The sequence below is a fragment of the Panthera leo genome, chromosome A1 (assembly GCF_018350215.1).
Source record: "Panthera leo isolate Ple1 chromosome A1, P.leo_Ple1_pat1.1, whole genome shotgun sequence".
Taxonomy (NCBI): domain Eukaryota; kingdom Metazoa; phylum Chordata; class Mammalia; order Carnivora; family Felidae; genus Panthera; species Panthera leo.
Window position 1 is genome coordinate 49,862,513 of NC_056679.1, and position 24,185 is coordinate 49,886,697.

The following is a 24,185-nucleotide window of genomic DNA, read 5'->3' on the forward strand; positions in this document are numbered from 1 at the left end:
ACACCTGAGCTATGTAGTTCAGTATTCTCATAAATTGTGTCTTTAGGACACCAGTGGTTTTGACAAGATTTTTGTTGATAATTCATTCTTTTTCCTCCTTTGAGGAGGAGAAGCAGCCAGTAACTTAATAATTATGTGTACATGTGTAAGATATTATAAGGGTTTAAAAAACAATCCAATAATAACTCTTCAGCTCTTTTCTTAACAGCATGTTTTGACCCTTTGGCCCCTCCATCTTCTTCCCTTCCATCTGGTGTGCCACTCTTCCCATCACACTGGGTGGTCCTCTGTCTGCTTTGCTGGTTTCTTCTCTCTCTTTTTTTTTTTTTTTTTTTTTAAATTTTTTTTAACGTTTATTTTTGAGACAGAGAGAGACAGAGCATGAACAGGGGAGGGTCAGAGAGAGGGAGACACAGAATCTGAAACAGTCTCCAGGCTCTGAGCTGTCAGCACAGAGCCCGACGTGGGGCTCGAACTCACGGATCGCGAGATCATGACCTGAGCCGAAGTCAGCTGCCCAACCGACTGAGCCACCCAGGCGCCCCTCTTCTCTATTTCTTAAACCTTACGTGTTGGGTTTTCCAGAGCTCAGTCCCTACATCTCTTCTCTATTTAGCCTTATTTTCTAGGTGATACTATTTTAGCATTGGGACCTTACATTTCGTCTCTATGATGACAGTTCCCCAAATTATATCTCCAACCTAGATTCCTAGCTTGACCATCTCACTTGTGTGTCTAATTACCAATTCACATTTCTATTGTGCCTGTTAATTGTCTCAACCTTAACATGTCTGAAACCAAAACCCGCTATTTCCATTGCTGCTGCTACCTAGCATTGTTACCTGTGGAAGTAAAACTACGGCTCAGCCTGTCATTGACATCCTCTCTAGCTTCTCCCCAGTACATTTGATACAGTTGAGTATATAATTCCATTTAGTACACAGCAGACATAACGGGTACTAAATCTTGTGTTGAGAATTGCCTGTTGCCTGTTTTGGGGTTTGGGGTTGCAATGTAATAGGGAATATATATGTGTGAGTCTTCAGTGCGTAATCGGTTTCATGTAATAGCAAGCACTTGCTCCATGAAGTAAAAGAGAACTACAGAGAATCTGTGGTTGAGAGAGAGCAAAAACCCATCTTTTAGCTTCTGTTTCAGTTTTTAAGTGGAACTGTGTGCCAGTCAGCGTCTTTGGATGCATGTTGTTTTCTTCCTTTCTCTTTAAGTAAAACTTGGCTATTCTTAGTAGTATGTGGGAGGGTGTGAAATTTAATAAATTATTTTTAACAAGAGGTACTTATTTGATTGAAGAAGCATTTTATGTTGCTAGGGCAAAAACTGTTGAATTTCCAAGAGTTTTTTCTCACATAGGTAAATTCAGAAATCATCAAGTTTATCTATTTGTGCTCACTAATTACCTCCAGGTTTAATGTTATTTTCTCAAGTGTCATTTTTACAGCTTCCACACTCAGGTAGAGCTGAATTTTGCAGCAGTGGCAGATTACAATCTATGAGTCATGGGTTTCTGACATTACTGAAAGATTGTCCAATGGAATACAGTTTCATTTTTAGGGATGAAGGTGGGAGGAAAGGAAGAATTTCATTTTTTTAAATGCAGCTTGCTTTTGAGAGAAAGAATAAGTGCAGTATTCTAAGAATTCACCTTGAAATTGTTATTCACATATCTCTTCCTCCTATCTAACAGTCATTAGAGACAGGTGGTGATATTTGCTCTATATTAAATAATGCAATGGGATGAGCTTCCATTAATAGAAAAATAGAGTTTCTATTTATAGAAAAAAGGAGTCATTATTTGATCTATTCCTAAGTTGCTTCTTTGATTCCTGCACTTGGAAAAAAAGCAAGCCATTTCCTCAGAAAGTAGCGGTAGAAATTATTTTCTTGCTATGTTTCTGAAAATTTCACTTGGTATCTTTAGTGTTGCTCGTAATTCCTTTTTTTCTTCGCATTTGGAGGTGACGGTCTTGTTTCACATGTAAAAATGATAGTACTCTTGTCATGAGAAGGACATCTGCTCAGAACTATCTCCACTGTCTCCTACTACCACAAATGTGCCTCCCCGCTTACCCCATACAGGTCTGACAGATTTAAAGCAGATGCTGTCCACACACTTCTACTTGTGACTGCTTATGAAATCATGACTCAGGACCTCATTTCTTGAAATATTTTTAAAGTTGTGAACAGGTGGCTAGACTTCATAAGCAACAACTGGAGGGCCGAGATTACTTAGTGGCTTGGAGAGGGACCAAGTATCTTGTGAGCCCAGTTTCTCTAACATCAGCCTGGTTTCTGAAGAGGCAATATCCAGGTCAGCTGGTGCCATGCAGGGCAGGGCAGACTAACTCTAGAAGGGTTGAGCCCCTAGGAGGAATCCCCGCCTTACTCATTCTGGGAAGTTGCCTCAGGAAGTGAATGCCAGGGGACAGAATCACCCTGTGAGTTGCAGTTGTTCTGAGGAACAAAAGTGGAAGCTTATTCAGGGTCAAGAAAGGGGGACCTTAGGGCTGTAGGATTAGGGGCCAAGAGAAGAATGAGTGCATGTGGCAGGGCAGACATGGGTGGGTAGGAAGCTATAGTTGAGCCCCATATAGAATTTCAGATTCCTTGTTAGCCAGAGAAGCTTTGGGGAGTGGCAGGTGGGACCACACTTCTCATCTTTCCTAGTACGATGTAGGGAAGTCTTCCACCATGGTAACTGGAGCAAAAATAATGCCACTCTAGAAGACGTTCCAGCTTGAGTTTTTAATCATGTTTCCTTGATGGTAGAGTAAGACAACTGTATTTGATCTTTACCGATTGGTAAAGGTTTGACAGGATGGGAGCTGAGATTTATGGAGGAAAGATGATTTTGAAGCATGGAGAATTCGTTTCTTAGGGGGTTATGATATTGTGGCAGAGCATGAGAAGATTGAACCTTTCACTGTTGCAAATGAGGAAGTTGGTTCCTTGAGGAAAAGGGGTATCAAGATATAGGAGAGGAATAGAAAAAGAGAAGTGGGTTTATGCTTAAAACTATGAAGTTTTACCTAATTTGGGGGAAAATTCCCTCCATCTCTTCGTCCTTCATTTTCTGGACTGGCTCTATGACTTCTACATGAACATATTGAGTGCAGGCCTGTGGCTGATTCCAGACATACATCCATGAGTCAGGTGTGGCCCCAGCTCTCTGCACTCTACCAGAAGAGACTATAGGCTGTAGTGGGTGCATGCGTGTGGACCTGAGGTGAGGTCTTCAGATTAATAGAAGGTATTTAGAAATATAGTAAATTGGATTGTGAATAACTTGTTCTGAGAGTATTCCACAAGATGAGCAAACATTTCTAATAAATTTTAACTTGATAAACGAGGGATGTCTTGCACGAGTAGTACATGACACCGAATGTCACATGATTACAACTAAGCCAATGGTTCTTGAAATTTGCTTTGATATACAAGTGCTTTGGATTACAAGCATGTTTCTGGAACAAATTATGCTCACAAACCAAGGTTTTACTGTGCTTTTGATGAAGCCCTAGAACACAACTGGCTACACCAAACTATAATAAAACTATAATGTCATCCTTTGTGTCCAAGCTGTGCTATCAGATATTAGGGAGACAGATTTTTGGCCATGTAAGCAGGTTTTTTTTCCTCCAGTTTTGAACTTTTGGAGAATTTACAGGGTTGGCCAAGGCAGTTTACAGTAGAAAAAGGATGGATGATGAGGGTTTGATGCAAATATGGATGTTTGGCCAGTGATGGTAATACCCCACCAGTTTGCTTTGCCCTTTGTTTGACTGTATTCTAGAGATCATTAACTGTTCAAAACTTTCCATAACGTGAGAGTGTCTTGAATTATGCTTCACAGAAATGTCTTTTCTGAGGAAGGACTTTGTGTGTAGGGAAACTTGACTGACCTCTGGCCACTTCTCTTCCTCACACTATTTGGTTGAGATGGATAATTAGAGGATAGTTTTGAAATGTCTCCTTTACTTGGTCTGCTTCCATTAAGCACTTCTTAAATTTCTTATTTAAGCCCAGCAAGACCTGGTGTGTTTTTCCTAGGTAAGACTATGAGAGTTCAGTAATATGACCAAGTTATCACGACTAGTAAAAGTGGAGCCAGAATTCACACCCAGAGGTGTGACCTCAGATCCTACCCTCTTAGCCATGCTGGCTCTTCATGGAAGAACCTGGCATGGGTATCTCTGGAAGAGAGCTAGAACATCTGCATGGAATTTATTTCCCTTTGTTTAAAGATGGTATTTCTCATAAAGGAGGAATCAGACCTAGGACTTCCTGGTTCAAAGGATACCTAAAAGCTATTAGGATAAGGTAGTTACAGAAGGATGTGTTCACTGATGGGCTCGCTTGAGAGTTTATGCCTCTTTTCTCCCTGACCTCTAGTAGAAGGTTCAGAGGTCTGTGATGGGCATGTTTTCTGGCCCTTTGTCAGGTAGCAAAGAAATTACCAGAGCTATTTCATATAACAGTGGAGGATTATATCTGTGTTTTACTTGTGATTTTTTAGATATTAAACACAATATTCAAAAATTAGTGTATGACACACAGAGAAGACTGGCAACATATTCAATATAGTCATTTATTGACATTATTAATGTTTCACCTCTACCCCCTTTGATGGTGAATTTGGGTTTCAAGGAAAGTTTGGATTCTTTTGGCTTTTGTCTTTCAGAGCTCTGATGGGAAGCTCTTCATTGCAGGGTCTAAAACCTTATCTTTGTACTTAGCACTCTAAAGTTGGTCTTTGTTTTTGAAGCTCTACCTTTTTGGACTCACTGATGTGCAGTTGTAAAGAATTCCCTTTTATTGCAATTTTAGAAATAGTATTTTAAAAAAGAAACCCAATTATGGGTATCAATACAATTTGAATCAATTAGATATGTTTTAAGCAAGGTAATGCAATTTAACTGTTCTTTGACATCATGAATATTTATTAGGACTCTCCTGAGCTATTATCATTTTAGGCTTTCTCTTGCTAAGTTACATTTTTGTAAGCTAAATAAATGTATTCAGTCAATATTTGAGAGCATCTGTGTACCATGCAGTGTGCTAGGCATTGTTAATAAAATATTATGTGGTTGCCAAGTGGTAAACCTGTCTTAAGACACCTGAGATATGACAATAAACAAAACCACAAAAATCCTTTTGGAATCTGGTGCAGGAGAGCCGTAATGAATGCATGCATGCAGTAGATGGTTAGAAGTACAGAAATAAAGCAGGGATGAGTGGTGGGGAGTATCAGACAGGCTAGTTGCAATTTTAAATATCTGGGTCCAGCATGGCTTCAATAGGAAGCATTTGTACGGAGCTTGGTGAATAAATGGGCTCTGCTCTCTCTAGCTTATAGTCTAATGATAATGTTCCTTGATGAACACTTACCATGACAGTAGGGATTCTGCTAAGTACCTGCGTACATTTCCTCCTCATCTACTGAACTGGGGACCATTATCCCCAGTTTCATAAGAAGGAAACTGAAGCTTTGAGAGTCAAATTGCTCAGATGGACATAGTGGAATCCAGATCTGACCCAAAGCCCATCCTCTTACACATGGTATTACACCATGTCAACTCTTGAAGTATTTGTGGAGGAATTAGCTAACTTTGTAGATAGGGCTGCCTTATTTTTGGTTCTGTTGTGTTGGGCAGTAACTTGGCTGGCTCATGGAAAGTCTGTGTTACCATGATCTTCCCTTTGAGCCTGTTCTATTTAAAAGGCTTTGGGATTGTGCCCGGTGGCCACAGAAGGCAAGGAAGCCACCTAGTTACTGACTTCCATGCGGTAGATTGTGTTTGCTATGTGTCAGAGAGTGGCCTCAATTGACTCCAGTAAATCATTGACTACTTGAATTCCTGGCATTACATTTCAGTGATAGGATACTAATTTGACTGGACTACATATCATTGTGTCCAAGAATGCATTATAAATGCCCATACATAGAAGAGAATGTAAAGTGCGTGGAAGGTTATGGTGCCAAGGTTACTGCTTATTATGTTTGTTACAGAATAGACCCATACCTCGCATTCATAGCGTTTGCTTTATTGTAATAAAAAGTAAATGGCAAAGGAGTGTGTTGGAATAGAAGCCTCCATGAGGGGAAGTGGAAAGGAGGTCAGGGGTTCAAGAGAGCTTTCTTCCGTCTGCCCTCAGTGTGCTTAAGAGAATATTCCACTCAAAGCATCCCATTTTAATTGGATGGGAGTTTTCAGTGTAGCCTATGCTTTGTGTTGAATATTAATAGTTCTTTTGTGCTTAATTTCTGGGGTGTATATGTTGATCATTGTAAAAAGAAGCTCTATATTTTACAACTCAATGTGCTATTTTTTTAATGATCAACTTTTAGTGATCCCCCTCCATTAACTGCTTCTAAAACTGAATGTTTTTGATTTTTACAAGATGATTTTCTTTTACTTAGGAGATAAGCTATGATTTGAGCACCTAGGCTGTACAATTTATTCTTTTCATTTACCTCTTTGAAGTATAATATAAATATATAAAAGGATATGTATTATAAGTGTACAATTCAAAGACCTCAGAGAAAGAGAACCCTTAGGTAGCCAGCTTCTAGATCAAAATAAAGGGAAATACCAGTGTCCCCCTTCTGTTTCTAATCATTCCACCATCCTTCCCCACAGGGTAACCAGTCTCTTGACTTCTCCCATTATATCTGTGTTTTTGTACTTGCTATGAATAGTCTGTACTGTTTGTGTTTGGCTGCTTTTGCTTCTCATTGCTAGACTGAATCATGTGGTTGCATGCAGTTCCAGATTGCCTGCTCTTGTGGTCATATAATATTTCATTGTGGGTATCCTGTAATTTATCCATCCTATTGTTAAAGACATATGTGCAGCTTCCAGTTTATTCTGTCACGAAAGATGCTTCCGTAAACCTCATAAATGACTTTTGGTGAATATATGTAGGCGTTTCTGTTCAGTAGACACCTAGGGGTGGAATCGCTGGGCCATAGAATATGCATAGACTTGGCTTGAATAGTTACTACCAAATGGATTAAAAATTAAAAAGTAGTTGATCAGTTTATATTTCTGCAATAGTGTGGGAACTTGTGGATTCTATTTTTGTCCTGTGCTGGGATGGGTGGGAGGTGCATGTTATTCTAGGGTCCATTTCACTTCATGTTTGTTTTACGGAAAGGAATGGCCATAGCTGTCTCATTGATTCTTTGAAAGCTAAGTTAAATATTTGTGTGCTCATTCTCTCCTCTTTTTCCTTTCTGTATACATGTCTTCTATGTTAGATATGTGTTTTATATATCTCCTATGTACACAGGACATATATGTATATACATTTTATTTGGCAAATATACATCACTTACAGACTTTAGGCTAGAAAGCCACCTTAGAGGTCACCTAATTCTGGCTTCTCCAGTCTGAATTAGCAACAAGCCTGCTTATAAGTGTGTCTAATGACAGCAAGTGCATTAGTTTAGGGTAACCCTTTGTTAATGAATTTATGTTGCTTCTTCAACATTGTGCTGACATCTGCCTCCTTTTAACTTCTCCCATAAATATCATGCCCTTTTACAGGTGAGGGAGAAAACTCATGATTCTCGTGACAAAGTAAAATCGCTTCAAGCAGAGATTCATGGCCATTTTTTAAATTGTACTTCTCAACATCTGCAGTACCTTGATCTCTGAGCATTTTGCTCTGAGTAACTTGGATGAAAAACCCATGGACGATAGAAAAGAAAACTCTGCAAAAATGCTTTTTCTCCCCCTCTTTTTTTTTCTCAATTTTTGTTGCATGAGCATACTGATTCCTGCTTCCTGCTCTCCCCACTTTTCGAATGGTTTTAAACATTGTTTAAAATGAAAATACAAAAAATGCCAGTAGTGTGCTTAAAAAATCTATAATGAAAAAAATGAGAAAAAGACAAACTTGCTTATAGATAATGGACCATTCTATTTCATGAAATCAACGAATGTTGAAAAATTCTGATGGATAATATGCAGTTTAAGGTTTTTGAATGTCCAGGTGGCATTAATATTCATTTAGAATAAGAGAATTTTTAGAATAAAAGAGTTTTTTCTACTTAATAATTGAAGGCTCATAGATGTTACTTAATAGGCATTTTCTCTTTTCTTTACAGGCAAGAAGAGACTGATAGGAGAGTGAAAAATGTAAGCTATATTTAAAGGAACATTATTAATGGTTTTTTACTTACATGTTCTGTAATAAGGCAGTGGTATCTAAAAATATCTGATACACTCTGAATCCTTTTTCTAATGGAATTTCTGACAGTAGCCAACAAGTCAGGAACTCTAAATATGTTTAAATAAGGTTAAACCATATGTTCTCTGACATCAGAGTGTAGGAGGGTAGGTGAAACCTGGGAAGTGGCATCTTATATGTGAGTAAGGGTGGGAAAGGCAAAAAACACACTTCAGGATCTTTAGAGGTGTAAGTCAAACCACAAGATCAGACTTTAAGGAAAAACACTGAATGTGTAAGAACTCCGGGTAATTGCTCAGTGCACACTTCTATCTCTAACATTCTGCATATTAGAAGAGTTTCTAAAACTGTGACAGCTTTAGTTAAAAAAAATACAAGAGCTCAAGATCCTTATTAAGGAAGCTGAGAATTCCTGATTTTAAGAGTTTAAGCTGTAAATTTGTTGGAAAAATTTATTGCTTTGGAAGTTTAATTTGCTTTCTTCATAAATGTTTTCCTTCAGATGAACTAATAGATTATACAAATGCCTATTGACATCTGAGCTTTTGGTCTGAGAATGTGCTCGGAGACAGAAATCTAAGAATAATTAACATTTTTAATGGCCCTTCTCCTTCACATAATTTAAAAGAAAACCTACTTTTCAACCATAGATAAATACGCTATCTTCTGTCTGGAGTGCTTAGCTGCATTTGAACTTGCAACTAGTTACTAACTAGACTGATGTTGTTTTCATGGCATTTTTCAAGGTTTTGATAACATTGTACTGGTTGGGAAGAAAAGCACAAAGTAACCCCTACTATAATGGACCCTATCTTAATTTGAAAGCATTTGAGAATCTTTTAGGACAAGCTCTGACTAAGGTAAGGAAACTACATCTGGATGCAATGAATACTGTTCCTTATACTACTGCTTTGTCCTCCTCCCCACTCCCTGTATTCCTTTCCTTCCACTTCCCTTTTTCGTTCTTCCCCTCTTCTAACAAATATGGCAGCTCCTATTATCTTTACTCCACTCTGGATTGTGCTGGGTAGAAAGCATTGTTATTTATTTGCTGGCTTTGTATACCACCGCAAAGCAGTGAGGGAGTCTAGGTATTTATTTCTTAATGTTAGGTAATTCAATGACCGACATATCTGCTTCCTTTCTAAGGCACTGGATATAAGTTAACTCTTTCTATATTAGGAAATTCAACCTGTACTAGAGAGGTGCTGCAGGATAGCTACTGTGTGTTGAAGTTACTCAGTTTCTCTATCTTAATATCTTGTCATGTTTCATTAGATCTCTATACCCATACTCCATCCTCCCCATAATTCTGTCATATTGCTTGTGTTTCCTAGACAGCAGTAAATGCTGTTACATGAAACATGATATGGGGCTTAAATTAGAATCTTTTGTTTTAAACACATTTCTAGTCCTTTATGTCCTGAAGTCAGAGTTGTAGCTTTTGAATGCTCAAGGATTCCTTGAGGAGGGTCAAGTGCCAGGGCTGACCATAGTTCTGTCAAATTTTCATTTATAGGCTCCAAATGGGGAAATGAAGTTCTCTAGAGGGATATTTATCCAGGGGAATTTACAGTGCTCAGAAGAAAATAGGTAGTTAAAATAATATACCATCATCTGATTCATAGTAGTTGCTCCATGGGTTTTTATGGTACTGCACCAATGGTACTGTACCAATAAGGCATTTAACATTAGTCTCTGGCACATTGTAAGGATGTAATAAATGTTAGTTACCATGATTGGAAGATAGAAATTTAGGCCAGGATGAAAATGAGCATCTTGCCTAACATCTACTTTGATCTTGAAATCCTTTTGCTTGAGTCTGGCCACATATACTGTAGAAATATGAGATTATAGAGCAAAGAAGATTAAAGTATTCCTTCTTGATTTTTATTTTTGAATTGTAGGGAGCGGATGGTACTTCACCCAAATTCTTTGAAACAGTTAATTCAGGTTATAGAGCATTGTTCTAGATGTTGGAAAAACAGTCACGAAAGGCCCATCATCCTAGAGCACCAGTGTCTGATGGAGACAGATGAACAGGTCACAGAAGCTGAAGAAGATAAGGCTGTGACGGATGAATGTGCAGGTGGCCTGGGGCATGAGCAGAGCCTTGCCTTACAGTTATGTCAGCTAAGAAAACATCCAGTTAAAAATAATGTGGGGCTTTGGCTCCTGCATCAGTGCTCTCTTCACAGCCTTTGGTTCTTTTTATGGCAGTCTGACTCAGGTTGAATAACCCTAGTACAGCATTTGTGCTGGGAATGCTTTATTAAAAGCTGTTCCCTGTCACCAGTGTCACAACCAGAATAGGTAAAAAAAAAAAAAAATTGATCAAACCTCAGTTTTGCCATTCCATTATTATGGAGTGGGGATAGCAGTAAGAAGTGTGTAAATACATATGATCTCTGTTTTGCATCTGTTCTGTTCCACTCGAAGTCATTATGTTCAGATGTTTCCCACTGAAGTATATAATGCTTAATGGCCAATCCAGAATGTCAATTAAAAAACAAAAAAAAATTCATGAGCTGTTGCACCTGAGTCATCATATAATCGGAGATGACTCATTTTAGATGACTTGTCAGAGGGAAGTCCTCGTAAAAACCAGGCACCAAGGCCAGACTCAGGTTATTTTATAACTGAGGTGGCCCATCATCAATAACTTTAAGATAACTTTTTATGAGGTCAAAAATCATGTCACTGTGTGTTGAGGACTCTGATACTTCCACAAGTACATGTCTAAGAAACCTGAAAGAGCTAAAGATATATTTAAAAAAATTGTAATCTTTTTATATTTTGAGAATTAGTTTGGTGGTACCAGCACTAGGCCCAGCTTCCCCATCTCCTTGAAAATAAGGTACAAGGTAGGTGCTGACATTTTTATGATAGGATATCAATGCTAATGCCAGGGTGTCTGGCATCGAAAGTATATGAAAGCTCACGTAAATCCACTGGATCTTATTGGTGCTTCATACATTTGTCCAACAGTTGAACCATGAGTTGACAGAGTCTCAGCCAAAAGTGTGCCCAGGACAGCTGCTAATGATGCATTGTAAACATTCTTTTTTCAACTTTATCCATATGTTGAAAATGTTCATAATTATAAAAGTTGAAAGAATACTACAACAAATACCCAAATATGTACTGTCTGGTTCAATTGTTAAAAACTTCCCATACTGGCTTTACCCATGTGTCTATCCATTCATCTGTTTTTACTTAACCATTTCAAGGTAAATTGTAGATTTCTTATGTCTAAAAACTCAGCATGCATCTCTTAAGACTAAGCATATTCTTCCATATAGCTACAATGTCTATTATGTTGAAGGAAATTAATAAATGTTCCCTACTATCTATTACGTAGTCTGTATTCAGAATTTCCCAATTGTCTCCCAGCTTTCTTTCATAGCTCATTTTATCTGAATTCTGAGTAATCAAGATTCACATATTACATCTGGGTGTTAGGAATTCCTACGTTCTTTAAACTGTCTCTGTAGTTTGTTCATCTGAGACTAGCATTTCTGATTTATATACTAATGACATTGTATGAAAAAATTAGTCATTAGATGTTCTTTGATTACTATGTATCAGGACAAGGCTAAGGGCTTTATAATTTTACTTAAATCCTAATTTTAAAAAGTCGAGTTTTGGGGCACCTGGGCAGCTCAGTCAGTTGAACGTCTGACTCTTGATTTTGGCCCAGGTCCCGATGCCAGGATCGTGAGGTCGAGCCCCACGTGAGACTGCTTAAGATTTTGATTTTTCTCTTTCTGTCCCTCTGCCCTTCACCCCAGCTCGTGCTCTCTCGCTGTCTCTCAAAAAAAAAGAAAAAAAGTCTAGTTTTATTTTGCTATTAACTTTTTCATAAAGGAATGTTATTCAAAATAATGCTTATATACGTATTATATATATTTGTATAATGTATATAAATTTTAAAAGATTTTACCTTTAAGTAATCTCTACACCCAACATGGGACTTGAACTCATAACCCTGAGATAAAAAGTCGCATGCTCTACCGACTAAGCCAGCCAGGTACCCTCAAAAGGATACTTGTAATAAGTTCTATATAATTTACAAACCTATGGCTAATCACATTTGTTATCTGTCTATTTATCTCTCATGTGAGCCAAACAAATAAATACTTACTAAGATTGAGGGAAAGTAAATTTTGAATGTCTGCAGACAAGTCTACTTTCCTTGGCTCAGATCTAGGTGTTGTGATCAGTGGAAATGAATGAACTCTGTGGTGTATGCCTGCTGTCCTTGCCCTTTTATCTGTTTTTAAAGTTTTTTCTTAAGAAACTATGAGTTAAAGTTACTTTATTCTAAACACTGCAAATATTTCCTGGAGGGTAGGCTGACTAGAATCTTGTTAACTTACCTCCTTTGGAACATGGAAATTAAGGTTGACTTGTTGCTTTGATTCCTTTCATGTTTATTGCCAGCTACCTGTAGTCACTGATTTTTAGCATTTGAATCTATTATTAGCTTCTCTTTTATTAAAATGCCCCCCCACACTTATTTTTAGATAAACTGTAGTCTTTTATTAAATACTATTGAATACCTCCTCATTGTTACCTAAGTGCCAAATATTGTGGGAAAACATTTACAGATTTATACTCTGATTTTTGTCAGATTTTTTTTTTTTAATGTTTAACAGAGAAATCTCATTGCCACACCTATCAAATATAGCACAACTCGAGCTATACAAACAAGTAATGACTGATTACATTTTTGGAAGTTTATGCTGACTCACTCTTCTTTAAAAACTTTTCCTTTAGGCTCTTGAAGACTCCAGGTGCCTGAAAAGGAGTGGCAGGGACAGTGGTTACGGTGATATCTGGTGTGCTGAACGTGGAGAATTTCCTACTCCTCCAGGCAACCATAAGAGAGAAGACTCGTTTGAAAGCTTGGACTCTTTGGGGTCTAGGTCATTCACAAGCTGCTCCTCTGATATCACGCTGAGAGGGGGACGTGAGGGTGAGTTGCATCTTTGACTGTCAGTGTATTTTGTGCTTGTTTGCATTATTAAGAGAAAATTGGAAATAGGAGAGAGTAGGAAAATGAAGCAAAAACAATTGGGGCAAAAATTTTACAAAGATGTGGATTTCCATAGAGACTAAAATATTGGGGGTTTCTTTCTCGTTTTCCATTTCTTTTTTTTTCTTTCTTTCTTTCTTTTCCTTTCTCATTGCTTCGTCACTGTATTACCACTAGAGTGATCATTGTTTCATGCTTTTCATTCCATGGTTAGAAGAGAGTGGGGAGGAGACCATTAACTGTGACCTGTTCTATCAATGATGATCTATCCTGATTCTCTTCTGTCCAGATGCAGGTTTGATAATCTGTGCTATGAGGCCTATTTACCAATGTACCTAAACATAAAAAAGAAAGCTTCTATAAAATTCTGCTTTAGTTTCTGAATACTTTTCTCTCCAAAAGATAAAAAAATTTCTCTTAAGGAAAAGGAGGAAACATATCCCTGTAATTCTGTCCAAAAAAAATGATTGATATCTACCAGGATAGATTATTATGCTAAACTTTTTTTTTTTTAATTTTTTTTAATGTTTATTTATTTATTATTGAGACAGAGAGAGACAGAGCATGAACGGGGGAGGGGCACAGAGAGAGGGAGACGGAATCGGAAGCAGGCTCCAGGCTCTGAGCTCTGAGCCATCAGCCCAGAGCCCGACGCGGGGCTCGAACTCACGGACCACGAGATCGTGACCTGAGCTGAAGGCGGACGCTTAACCGACTGAGCCACCCAGGCGCCCCTAAACTTTGATAAATTAAGTAGCCATACTAGCATGGTGTTAGGAAACCTCTTTTGTTTTTATTGGGGTCAGAGCGAATCCAGGACAGAGTGAGAAAAGAACATAAAATGAAAGTTACTTTGTTACGAGTTTCAAAATCCTAATATTATGGCCACATCAGTTACTTAAATGCATGTCTTCTAACAATGGCTATTGGATGGGATCAGAAATTCCCGACTGTGTACCTTTAACAATTCAAATTCGGATGCATCAAAACCACAAGTAAAGTTTCTGTGCTTCTAGCATTGACATGAAAAAATGGAGAGTTCTGGTTGTGAGTTGGTGCTAAATTGTTAGGGATTTTACTTTGCTGGTTATTTTGATAATTATTTTATATTTTTACTTGTTTTTCCTAATGTTCTTATCAAAAAGCATTTAAAACCTCAACAAAGTTGAAAGAATTTTACAGTGAATACTCATGTTCCAAGCCCTAGTTCTTACCATAACATTTTACTGGGCTTGCTTTACCACATATCTTCCCCTCCCTCTATATACATTAATTATCCATCTTGGTGTTTGAGGCACTTCAGAGTACATTAGACTTTGCCTAAATACTTTAGCACACAGTGCTCAACTACAATTCAATCTTTGTTGTTGTTGTTCTGATGTAAATTTACAAAAAAGCAATGGATGTACAATGGATTTGGTTTTGAAAAACAATCAACAAATTAAGTGTAACACAACCCCATCTCTTTAGGTTTTAGAGTAGTAGTGGCATTTGAAATTAAAAAAAAGTGAGTAGCTATCAAAGAGTTACCCTTTATGATTATTGTTGCATGTGTTGGTGGCTGCTATCCAGGTGTGACATTTTCATGGCCCAGATGACTAGTACAGGGTTAAGGAAATGAATCTGAGTTTATAGTTCATCTGAGTGATTAAAACTGTAAAAGCAGAGGCTGGCGTTCTTAATGAGCTATATTCCTTTGTCCTGACTGGATAACCTAAAACATTCAGTGTTTAAATTTATATCTGGCCAACAAAGAATAACAGGGGCAAAAACTGAAGGCATGTGGGAATATACAGACTTACGTCGGTTCGGTATAGTCGTCCCGAGTGTGGAATTAAAGTCCTCTCCTCAGACTGTTAAAAACTGAGAACAAACTGAGGGTTGATGGGGGGTGGGAGGGAGGGGAGGGTGGGTGATGGGTATTGAGGAGGGCACCTTTTGGGATGAGCACTGGGTGTTGTATGGAAACCAATTTGACAATAAATTTCATATATTAAAAAAAATAAAAATAAAAATAAAGTCCTCTCCTCAGATAGTTGGTGGACTGGATGCCTGGTATGTGTGACAGAAAGCAGATGGCCACTGTCACACTGCTTGGGAAAGGGGTTGCAGAGCTTGTGTGAAGAGTGCGGAAGGGAAGATGTGGTACTTACAACTGAGGAAGAAGAGAAAAGCCTGAGGGCCACCCGGATGATCAAACTTTTTTGCAGTCAGCATGTTGAAATTCTGCTGCCTGCCTGGTTGAGGTCCCAAACTGATCCCCACCCTCCCGCCCCTTAGGATAATATTTTTAAGTTAACAAACTGAAAAGTCAAATTCCTTAGTTTTATACGAACTCCCTTTCCATATCAAGAATATTTGCTTACTCTGCGGGAACTTCACTGCACTCAAAAATAAAAAGATTTTAGCTTTAAAACTTCCAAAGTAGCTGGGGCGCCTGGGTGGCGCAGTCGGTTAAGCGTCCGACTTCAGCCAGGTCACGATCTCGCGGTCCGTGAGTTCGAGCCCCGCGTCGGGCTCTGGGCTGATGGCTCGGAGCCTGGAGCCTGTTTCCGATTCTGTGTCTCCCTCGCTCTCTCTGCCCCTCCCCCGTTCATGCTCTGTCTCTCTCTGTCCCAAAAATAAATAAAAAACGTTGAAAAAAAAAAAAAATTAAAAAAAAAAAAAAAAAAAAACTTCCAAAGTAGAAAATCTCCCTGTGTGTTTAAAATTCCACATGTACACATTTGGGCAAGAACCTCTAAGACCTTTCTTATTTGCAACAAAATGGGATATTCAGGAAGTGGTAAAAATGGAAGCACCTGATGATTGACCATTAACCCTCCCAGTCCTAGCTGCTCATTCTTCCTCCCTTTTTGCCTTTTCTCCTTTACCCTATTCCAGCCTCACGGTCTCCCAGGGTGTGTGAAACCACTTCCTGCCAGCCATTCTCATTGTATTTACTGTAGATTTCTGCCAGGCAGGAGGGAGGAGACCAGATGGCCTTGAGCACAGGTTGACCTGCCCTGAGTTCGCTGTGCCCAGAGGCTGCAGCTGTCAGGTACTGTGCACAGGGATCCTCTGAAGGAACCCTGGCGGGAAGGGGGCAACCTCTACAAACTATCTTTGCAAATACATGGAGGCAGAAAGAACAAAAGGGTAGAAAAGGGAGACAACTCAGCGTGGATCTGTAGTAGTATTTTGTAGTCTCTTTTCTTCCTGTGTCTTTACAAGAGTAGACTTATTTATTTAAGAGAACAGATCAGCATTTGTGTCTATCTGACCTTGAGGTGTATCACAGTGTATTCTTTTGAATTTGTATTTAAACGATTTGATTTGATTTTGGAATCAAAATACAAGGTTCCCAGTATTTTCGTGGCCACCCTGAGAAAAATCCTTGAGTTGTGTGTGTTCATTTAGACATGAGGCTTGATATTCCTTTGGACCAAATGATTACTGAAGTTCCAACCTCCTGTTTAATGTGTGACCCTTGCCTATAGGGATCTCACAACGATGTAGCCAACCCCTTCCTGATACTATGCTTTCTACTGCTTTTTCCATGTCCTCCCTTACCTCTCTTGCCCTCACAGAAATTTGAGACAATGGTGTGCTTTATTTTAAATTACAGACTTTTCCTTGAATGACTCTTTGATCTAGTTTTCGGTGTCTTTGACTCAATTGCTATATTTTACTCATATGTATTCCATCAATAAATTTTATGTACAGTCACAGGGTCAAGGAGGATTGGGAAGAAAAGAAGTTCAGTGGTTAATGGGGACATTTTCTGTTTAGAATGTTCAACAGTAAAAGAATGTAGCGCATGTGCCTCCAGTATGCAAAGCAAGTTCCTCCTAATGGATCTTATCACAACTTCATGACAAATTTCTAAAAATATTCCCCAGAGTTAGCAGAAGAGCCCTGGGTTTCCAAGGGAGAGACAAAGCAGGCATGCTGTGTGGGTTCAGTTAGACAAATGATCTGGAGAGTAAAGCAAATTCTCATGCTTTTTTTATAGGTTGCGAAAGCGACACAGATTCTGAATTTCCATCCAAGATGCAGGATTATAATAAAGACGATATGTCCTATCGAAGGATTTCAGCTATTGAACCAAAATCTGCTTTACCATTCAATCGTTTTTTACCCAACAAAAGTAGACAGCCATCCTATGTGCCAGCGCCGTTGAGGAAGAAAAAGCCGGACAAATACGAGGATAACAGAAGAAGTTGGGCAAGCCCGGTCTATACAGAAGCGGATGGAACATTTCCAAGGTACTGGGATGCGAGCTGATGATGGAGTTTTAAAATTCAGTGCACTTTGTGAATTTGCAGGGATATTTAAATGTGGGAAAAAGGAATAGTTCTTAAAATGTATTTCATAGCCCAAAAATTTCACTAATGAAAATGCATTTTTTTTCTTACTATTATCTTTAGTCATGCATATCCTGAAGGTGTTTCTTCCCTTTTAGGATGTCAGCCTATGGTGTGTTGGTTCTTTTTTTAGATACATGCCTTTAGCTTATTGACATCTTTCAGCATATTGAATGACTTCTGCTTTTCACTGTGAGCTGTTGTTTTCTTCCATTTTTTCCCTGTTTGATTGATCTCAGTGGACACACAGAGAATCCTTTAATTTCCCATCAAATTAGCAAAGCAGAGTGGGATTTTTCCAATGCAGCTTCCTGTCAGAAGGAGGTATACGGTTCTGAAAGTGGTTCGGACTCCGAGGATGAACGAAGGTTGCCTGATGTAGTTTTGGATGACTTAGCCAACCGTAGATTCCAAGTGAAAAAGAGGCCTGAGTGTTTCACCTCGAAAACCACCTCTCCTAGCTCTTATTCGCAAAGGTTTTCTCCTGCTGACCCATTAGCCACTGGGCTGTACGAGTTGACGAGGTCAGAAAAATTCTCCTAGATCAGAATGTCTGTTATGTTGATTTTAATATATAACACCCCAGATTGTTTGCAATTTTATCTCTTTTTAACACATCTTATAATTATCTTTGGCCCTTGCATATCATGCTATCCTCTGATTAAAATGAGATGCTGTTATCATGCCTTAACTTTGTTCTAGGAGCTGTCATGATAGAGTGGCAACTAATTTGTCTCATTCAGTGATATAAACTTTGTGAGCCAGAAAGCATGCCTTTTGTGTTCTGTGTCACAAACTGCTCATTCAGTATCTTAACTGGTTGGATGTTTTGAACAGTAATGAGAGGAGAACTTGGGGTACCAATGTGGAGAATTGGCCAACAGTACAAGAAACTTCAAACTCCTCTTGTTACTTGGAAGAGAAAGAAGCAAAGACAAGTACACCCAACACCGTAAAGGATGATCTTTATGTGCGAAAGCTAAGTCCAATCATGCCAAACCCAGGGCATGCTTTTGATCAGTTTCTTCCCAAATGTTGGATCCCAGAAGATGTGAACTGGAAAAGAATAAAAAGAGAAACTTACAAACCATGGTATAAAGAATTTCAGGGATTCAGGTTTGTCTCTGTGCATGTTTCTGTTGTTCTGATGTTCATTCGGCACCCTGGCTGGGTGTGTTCCGTGTGTGCTTTTTACGAGAGGGAAAGAGAAAGGTTCCTTTTCCCTTTAATACCCATAGAACCTCTATCACTGAAAAAAAAATGCTGTTTAAGTTTAAACCGTAGGATCTGGATCTTAAAAAGCCTTCTGCATGGCAGTATTTTCAGTAGTTCTAGTTTTCTCCAACTCTTTTTCCTTTCCTCCCTCCTTTCTCTGTATCACTCTCTACAGTAAGAGGAATTCAGATTCTGAGGATGAGGATTCAGGCTCTCACAGAAGCTCCTCCATTTTTAGTAGAATCCAAAACGCAAAGCGTAGGCTAGACAGCAACTGCCAAAGACGTTCACTCTTGCTGGAACTGGCTACCAGAGGGGCCAAGAACTCCTGGGACACCCAAGCAGCCAGGAGAGCCAGTGGTGCCTCGGACGAGCCCAGGTGTACCTGTGTGCATGAGCCTGCCTGCTTTGAGTCTGGCCTGGGACATCTGTGCCAGTTTCTGCTGCTACTTTAATCTCTGACCGTGATGCGCTGGGTCATGAAACCTTATAACATTTAGCATCAAAGCATAATGTATAACATATTGCTTTCTGTGGGAACATATGAGCTTGGAAGTCTATGGAATTAAATATTCTTCACAGTAATGTACAAGATAGTACATGTGGCATAGTCTGTTCTTTTGGAGAATTATTTCTAAAAAGCTTTTGTGAAAGTTGACCTAATTCTGTGGTTTTGTTATGTACGGAGATGTGGAGAAAGGAAATAACTTTTTTTAAAAAAGTTTTTATTTAAAAATTTTCTTTGAATGTTTATTTTTGAGAGACAGAGACAGAGCACAAACAGGGGAGGGGCAGAAAGAGAGAGGGAGAAACAGAATCTGAAACAGGCTCCAGGCTCTGAGCTGTCAGCACAGAGCCTGACGCGGGGCTCAAACTCAGACCGTGAGATCATGACCTGAGCCAAAGTCAGACGCTTAACCGACTGAGCCACCCAGGCGCTCCAGAAAATAACTTTTAGATAGACACCAGGGCACACAAGTCTAGTGGGAAAATGCAGAGAAAAGATTTTTTTTTAAGTTTATTTATTTATTTTGAGAAAGAGAGGGAGCTGTGCATGCACGAGCAGGGGAGAGTCAGAAAGAGAGGGAAAGAGAGAGAGAATCCCAATCAGGGTCCACGCTGTCAGTGTGCAGCCCGACTCTGGGCTCGACCGCCCGAACCATGAGACCATGACCTGAGCCAAAATCTATAGTCGGACACCTAACCGACTGAGCCACCGAGGTGCCCCCATTGGGGTCTTTTTGAATGCTTCACAGCATTTTATTTTTTTAATTCTGCTGACTACCTGTGCCTATTGCATAAAGTGCTTAATGACCAACTCTTCAAAATCTGCAAGATTGCTGCTTCGCTGGGATGGGGGCTACATCACTGTGGGTGACAGAATACGGGCAGGGTAAAAGCAAGTACGTATTCATCAGGGAGGTGTGTGCTGTCTACGTTTTAGCCCCATCAGTTGGCCTGGACAGCACCCACCTTTCTTGAGAAGCACACGCTGCATTTGCTTATTTAAGTGGTATCCGAGAAAGTCACAGGTGATGGCATTAAAGGCTAGTCTTTCTCCCAAGCAAGAATCCCTCCTGTGACTCCATGACATAATTCACCCATGGTAACTGACTAGTTGGTCTGCTGCCTAATTACCTGTTCTACCTGAGCTTAATAAGATTCTCCCTTCCTTTTTCTTTTCTGTGCTTCAGTCAGTTTTTATTACTTCAGGCCCTCCAAACATATTCTGATGACATCTTGTCTTCTGAAACAAATACCAAAATTGATCCCACTGCCGGCCCCAGGCTCATAACACGCAGAAAGAATCTCTTTTCTGCACCAGGGTATAAAAGAGATGACCTCGAGATGTCAACCCTAGACCCTGATTTAGAGAATGATGATTTCTTTGTCAGAAAGACTGGCGCTTTCCATGCAAATCCGTATGTTCTCCGGGCTTTCGAAGATCTTAGAAGGTTTTCTGAGCAAGATGATCCTGTCGAGCGAGATATAATTCTGCAGTGTAGAGAAGGTGAACTTGTACTTCCGGATCTAGAAAAAGATGATATGGTTGTTCGCCGACTTCCAGCACAGAAAAAAGAGGTGCCTCTGTCAGGGGCCCCAGACAGATACCAGCCAGTTCCTTTCCCTGAACCCTGGACTCTTCCTCCAGAAATTCAAGCCAAGTTTCTGTGTGTACTTGAAAGAACACGCCCATCCAAAGAAAAAAGAAAGAGCTGTAGAGTGTTAGTGCCTTCCTACCGGCAGAAGAAAGATGACCTGTTGACTCGCAAGATCCAGTCCTGGCAGCTGGGGACGACCGTGCCTCCCGTCAGCTTCATCCCTGGCCCCTGCAGCGAGGCAGACCTGCAGAGGTGGGAAGCCATCCGGGAGGCCAGCAGACTTAGGCACAAGAAACGGCTCATGGTCGAGAGGTCAGAGTGTGTTTCTGCAAGGATGTGGCTTGTAATGGATGGTCTTGTATAACTTCTCTGTGTGAGAAAGTGGCATTGTGTTGCCCAACTCTGCATGTCACGAGCCATTTTGAAGCATCCTGCAAAAAGTTGTGTTGTTTTGAGGAACCTGTAGTGATTTCATGGAAAAAGTGCAATTCCATATTTGCACATCTCTAAATCAGCTAGCTGAGGCCTGTTTAAAAAGGTGTGTACATAATAAGCCTTGCCTTTGGCCTTAAGGAAGACTATGGTACTATTTGCAACATGATGTTTCATGAAAATGTTACATTTACAGACTTTATAGTCTCATGTCCAGGCATTTCTGAAACAGTCTGGTTGTAGTTTAGTTTTCTGTGTTTCTCATAATTTGGAATGTATGATTTCTGTGTAACCATGTCCCTTGAAATATGGCATTGCAAATTTCATTTAACTTGATTATAATTTTTGTTTTTGACCTAGGTTCCTTGGATTGTCAATATGTGACTTTTTAAATTTATAGTTTAAAATTCAGTGCAGACTTTATTAAATGCATGAATGTTATTTGCTGTCTGCTAAATTTTACATGTATGTAATTATGGCCATAATGTGTCTGCATTTATGTGTTATGCAACTTGCCATTTTGATGTTCAACTTGTTCAACTTTGGGATGGACAAATGTAAGGCTGATTAAAATCAGGAGATCCAAATGTAACATTTTATTCTTGGCAACAGGAAGTTTTCTGTTATGGATTTTTTGGTTCAAGGTAAATTAGGAGACTGTTTATCTTGCTTACTTTGATTCCTTGAGATATGAGATCAATTAGAATTTGAGACATTAAAATGTGATAAAAACTTTTGAGTTTTGTCCATCTCAGGTTAGAATCTTAAAGTTATTGAACATTTAGAAACTAATATAACCGAAAAATGACTTTTAATTTTTGGTTTTCTGATTTCTTAGACTCTTTCAAAAGATTTATGGTGAGAATGGGTAAGTTTTTTAGTTTACCGTAAAAGACAAAATCTTTGCATATTGTTTGTCCTTTGTATAACATGTCGTCGCACTTCTGTCCTGGCATGTCACTAAATGGGGATGCTGTGTGCTGTGCATGTAACTTTTTAAAATGGGGAATTTTTTCCTTAATTTTACAGCTTAATGATGATAATTCTGTATCCAAGTGTGCAGTGCATGAAGTGCTATATGACTGCAGTAGGTTTTGTGTTTATTAGAAGTTTAAAATCCAAGTTTTTTTTTTTTTTTTTAAATTTAAGGAGTCGATTAAAGGTAACACAATTACTTGCCTAAGATTAGATATATTTGGTTTGGTATTTGATTGCTATATAGACCAAAATTCTCACTGCTGGATGTTGAAGCCCTAATAAAGGTATTTTAGAAAAATCTATGATGGAAAGGAATATTAGCATTTACCTTGAAGTTGGAATTCATACAGGTGGTATTATCTATAGACTCCTAGCTTATGGAGAGGTTCATTAGTTAGGGTGGTGAATGACATTAATATTCCCTTAGTAGAATTTGGAAGTATTTTCATGATTCCTGATTAGGGTAAAAAGTTATAATATGGCTATGTTACAAAGCCAAATCAGCTTTCCAAATCTGCAAAAATTAAAATCTTTTAAACTCTTCTGGAAATGTTTTCCTTTTCTAGAGTAAGGGAGAGTTAAGAGCAAATGCTGCCATACTTTTACTGCACACTTGAGAATCATTCGTGCTCAGGGCAGGATAACCAGGTGGCTGCATCTCAGTATTTTCCATCAGACTTTCAGTAATTTTGTGAATCTAACTGCTAATAGTTTTTTCCAACAAGAAGAAAATTTAAGTATGTCAAATATTTTAATCTGCCTAAGTCTTAGTAACTTAAGTATATTCCCCTACTGGGATTTATGTCATCTCTAAAAATCTCCAGTTTTGATAGCATTGGATAATTTTTAGAGTGTAGGAATTTTGGAACTTACTAAAATTACTATTTAAAGCAATATAACCATTCTAGGTGTCAAAAGTGTAATTGAGCCCCGGGCAACTAATTGCAAGTACTTCTCAGCCACTGATTTTAAAAATCAGGCTCCCAGCATGCTTTCAATGGGCCATGCAAAGGCACATTATTCCCTATCCAGCTCCTCAAGTGCTTAAAGATTTCTCACTGGTGAGGGTGAACAAGGCAATTGTCAGCATGAAGCTTAAGCATCTGCTAATCTCAATTCACCATGGGAAATCTGTTTTAACCGATAAAAAATCTCTGCAGCTTCAAGCATTTTGAATGAAAACTTTCAGAATTTTCATTGCTAACAAGGCTTTATAATCTTAACAGTTTGTTTTTCTGAGTATAAGAACTTGATACGAATATAAACATGTGCAGCCATTTCAATGACTGTACATGTCCCTCCTTAGGGATACCCTGTATGACTGGGTTAAGAAAAGAGAAATGAAACCCAAATACCAAGTTTAGAAAGCTAAGGATTTTTCTGGTCTAGAGCTAGCTAGCAGCAGCAAATACCTTCTGTAGACTATTTCAAGATTGTTGCTTGTGTGGTACAGTATTTGTTTTAAGAGCCTGTTCTTCTTACAGTTTAGCGCCAAGGTTAACACAAATAAAGCAAGATTGTCTGTAAATTGAGATCGATGAAAGTAATGTGAATGTGTCTTCAGAAAACTAGAGTGTGCTTTATACCACTTGTAATCAAAATCTTTTACATGGGATTTTTCCCCCATGTTCTATCGGTTACCAATAATTTCCTTAAACTGATTTGCTGCGATGAAAAGAAAAAATTGGATTGAGTATAGGCATTTAATCTAGAACTTGTTTCCTGTGGATAAACATGTTTGTAAATGTTTATCCACAGGAAACTAGGGATATTTCTTCATGATATTTCTTGGACGACATGTATGTGGTTGAACTTAGAATACTTACCTGGAAAATCATTATTGCTCACCATCCTGTGATTGAA

The 24,185-nt window shown here is 38.8% G+C and overlaps 1 protein-coding gene across 10 annotated transcripts in view; it reads left to right on the forward strand.

Moving 5' to 3' along the window:
- The window catches only part of LMO7 (LIM domain 7), a 193,405-nt gene that overhangs the window by 126,681 nt on the left and 42,539 nt on the right, over window positions 1-24,185 (forward strand). For 7 of the 10 annotated variants that reach the window (XM_042927995.1, XM_042928012.1, XM_042928031.1 and 4 more), the window contains exons 5-9: window positions 8,129-8,159; window positions 8,958-9,071; window positions 12,991-13,189; window positions 17,244-17,496; window positions 22,183-22,212. In XM_042927995.1, the coding sequence (XP_042783929.1) occupies window positions 8,129-8,159; window positions 8,958-9,071; window positions 12,991-13,189; window positions 17,244-17,496; window positions 22,183-22,212 (627 nt within the window). Of the gene's footprint in view, window positions 1-8,128; window positions 8,160-8,957; window positions 9,072-12,990; window positions 13,190-17,243; window positions 17,497-18,432; window positions 18,712-20,504; window positions 21,225-22,182; window positions 22,213-24,185 lie in introns of all 10 variants that reach the window. The other 3 variants (XM_042928051.1, XM_042928061.1, XM_042927988.1) reach the window with 2 other exon arrangements.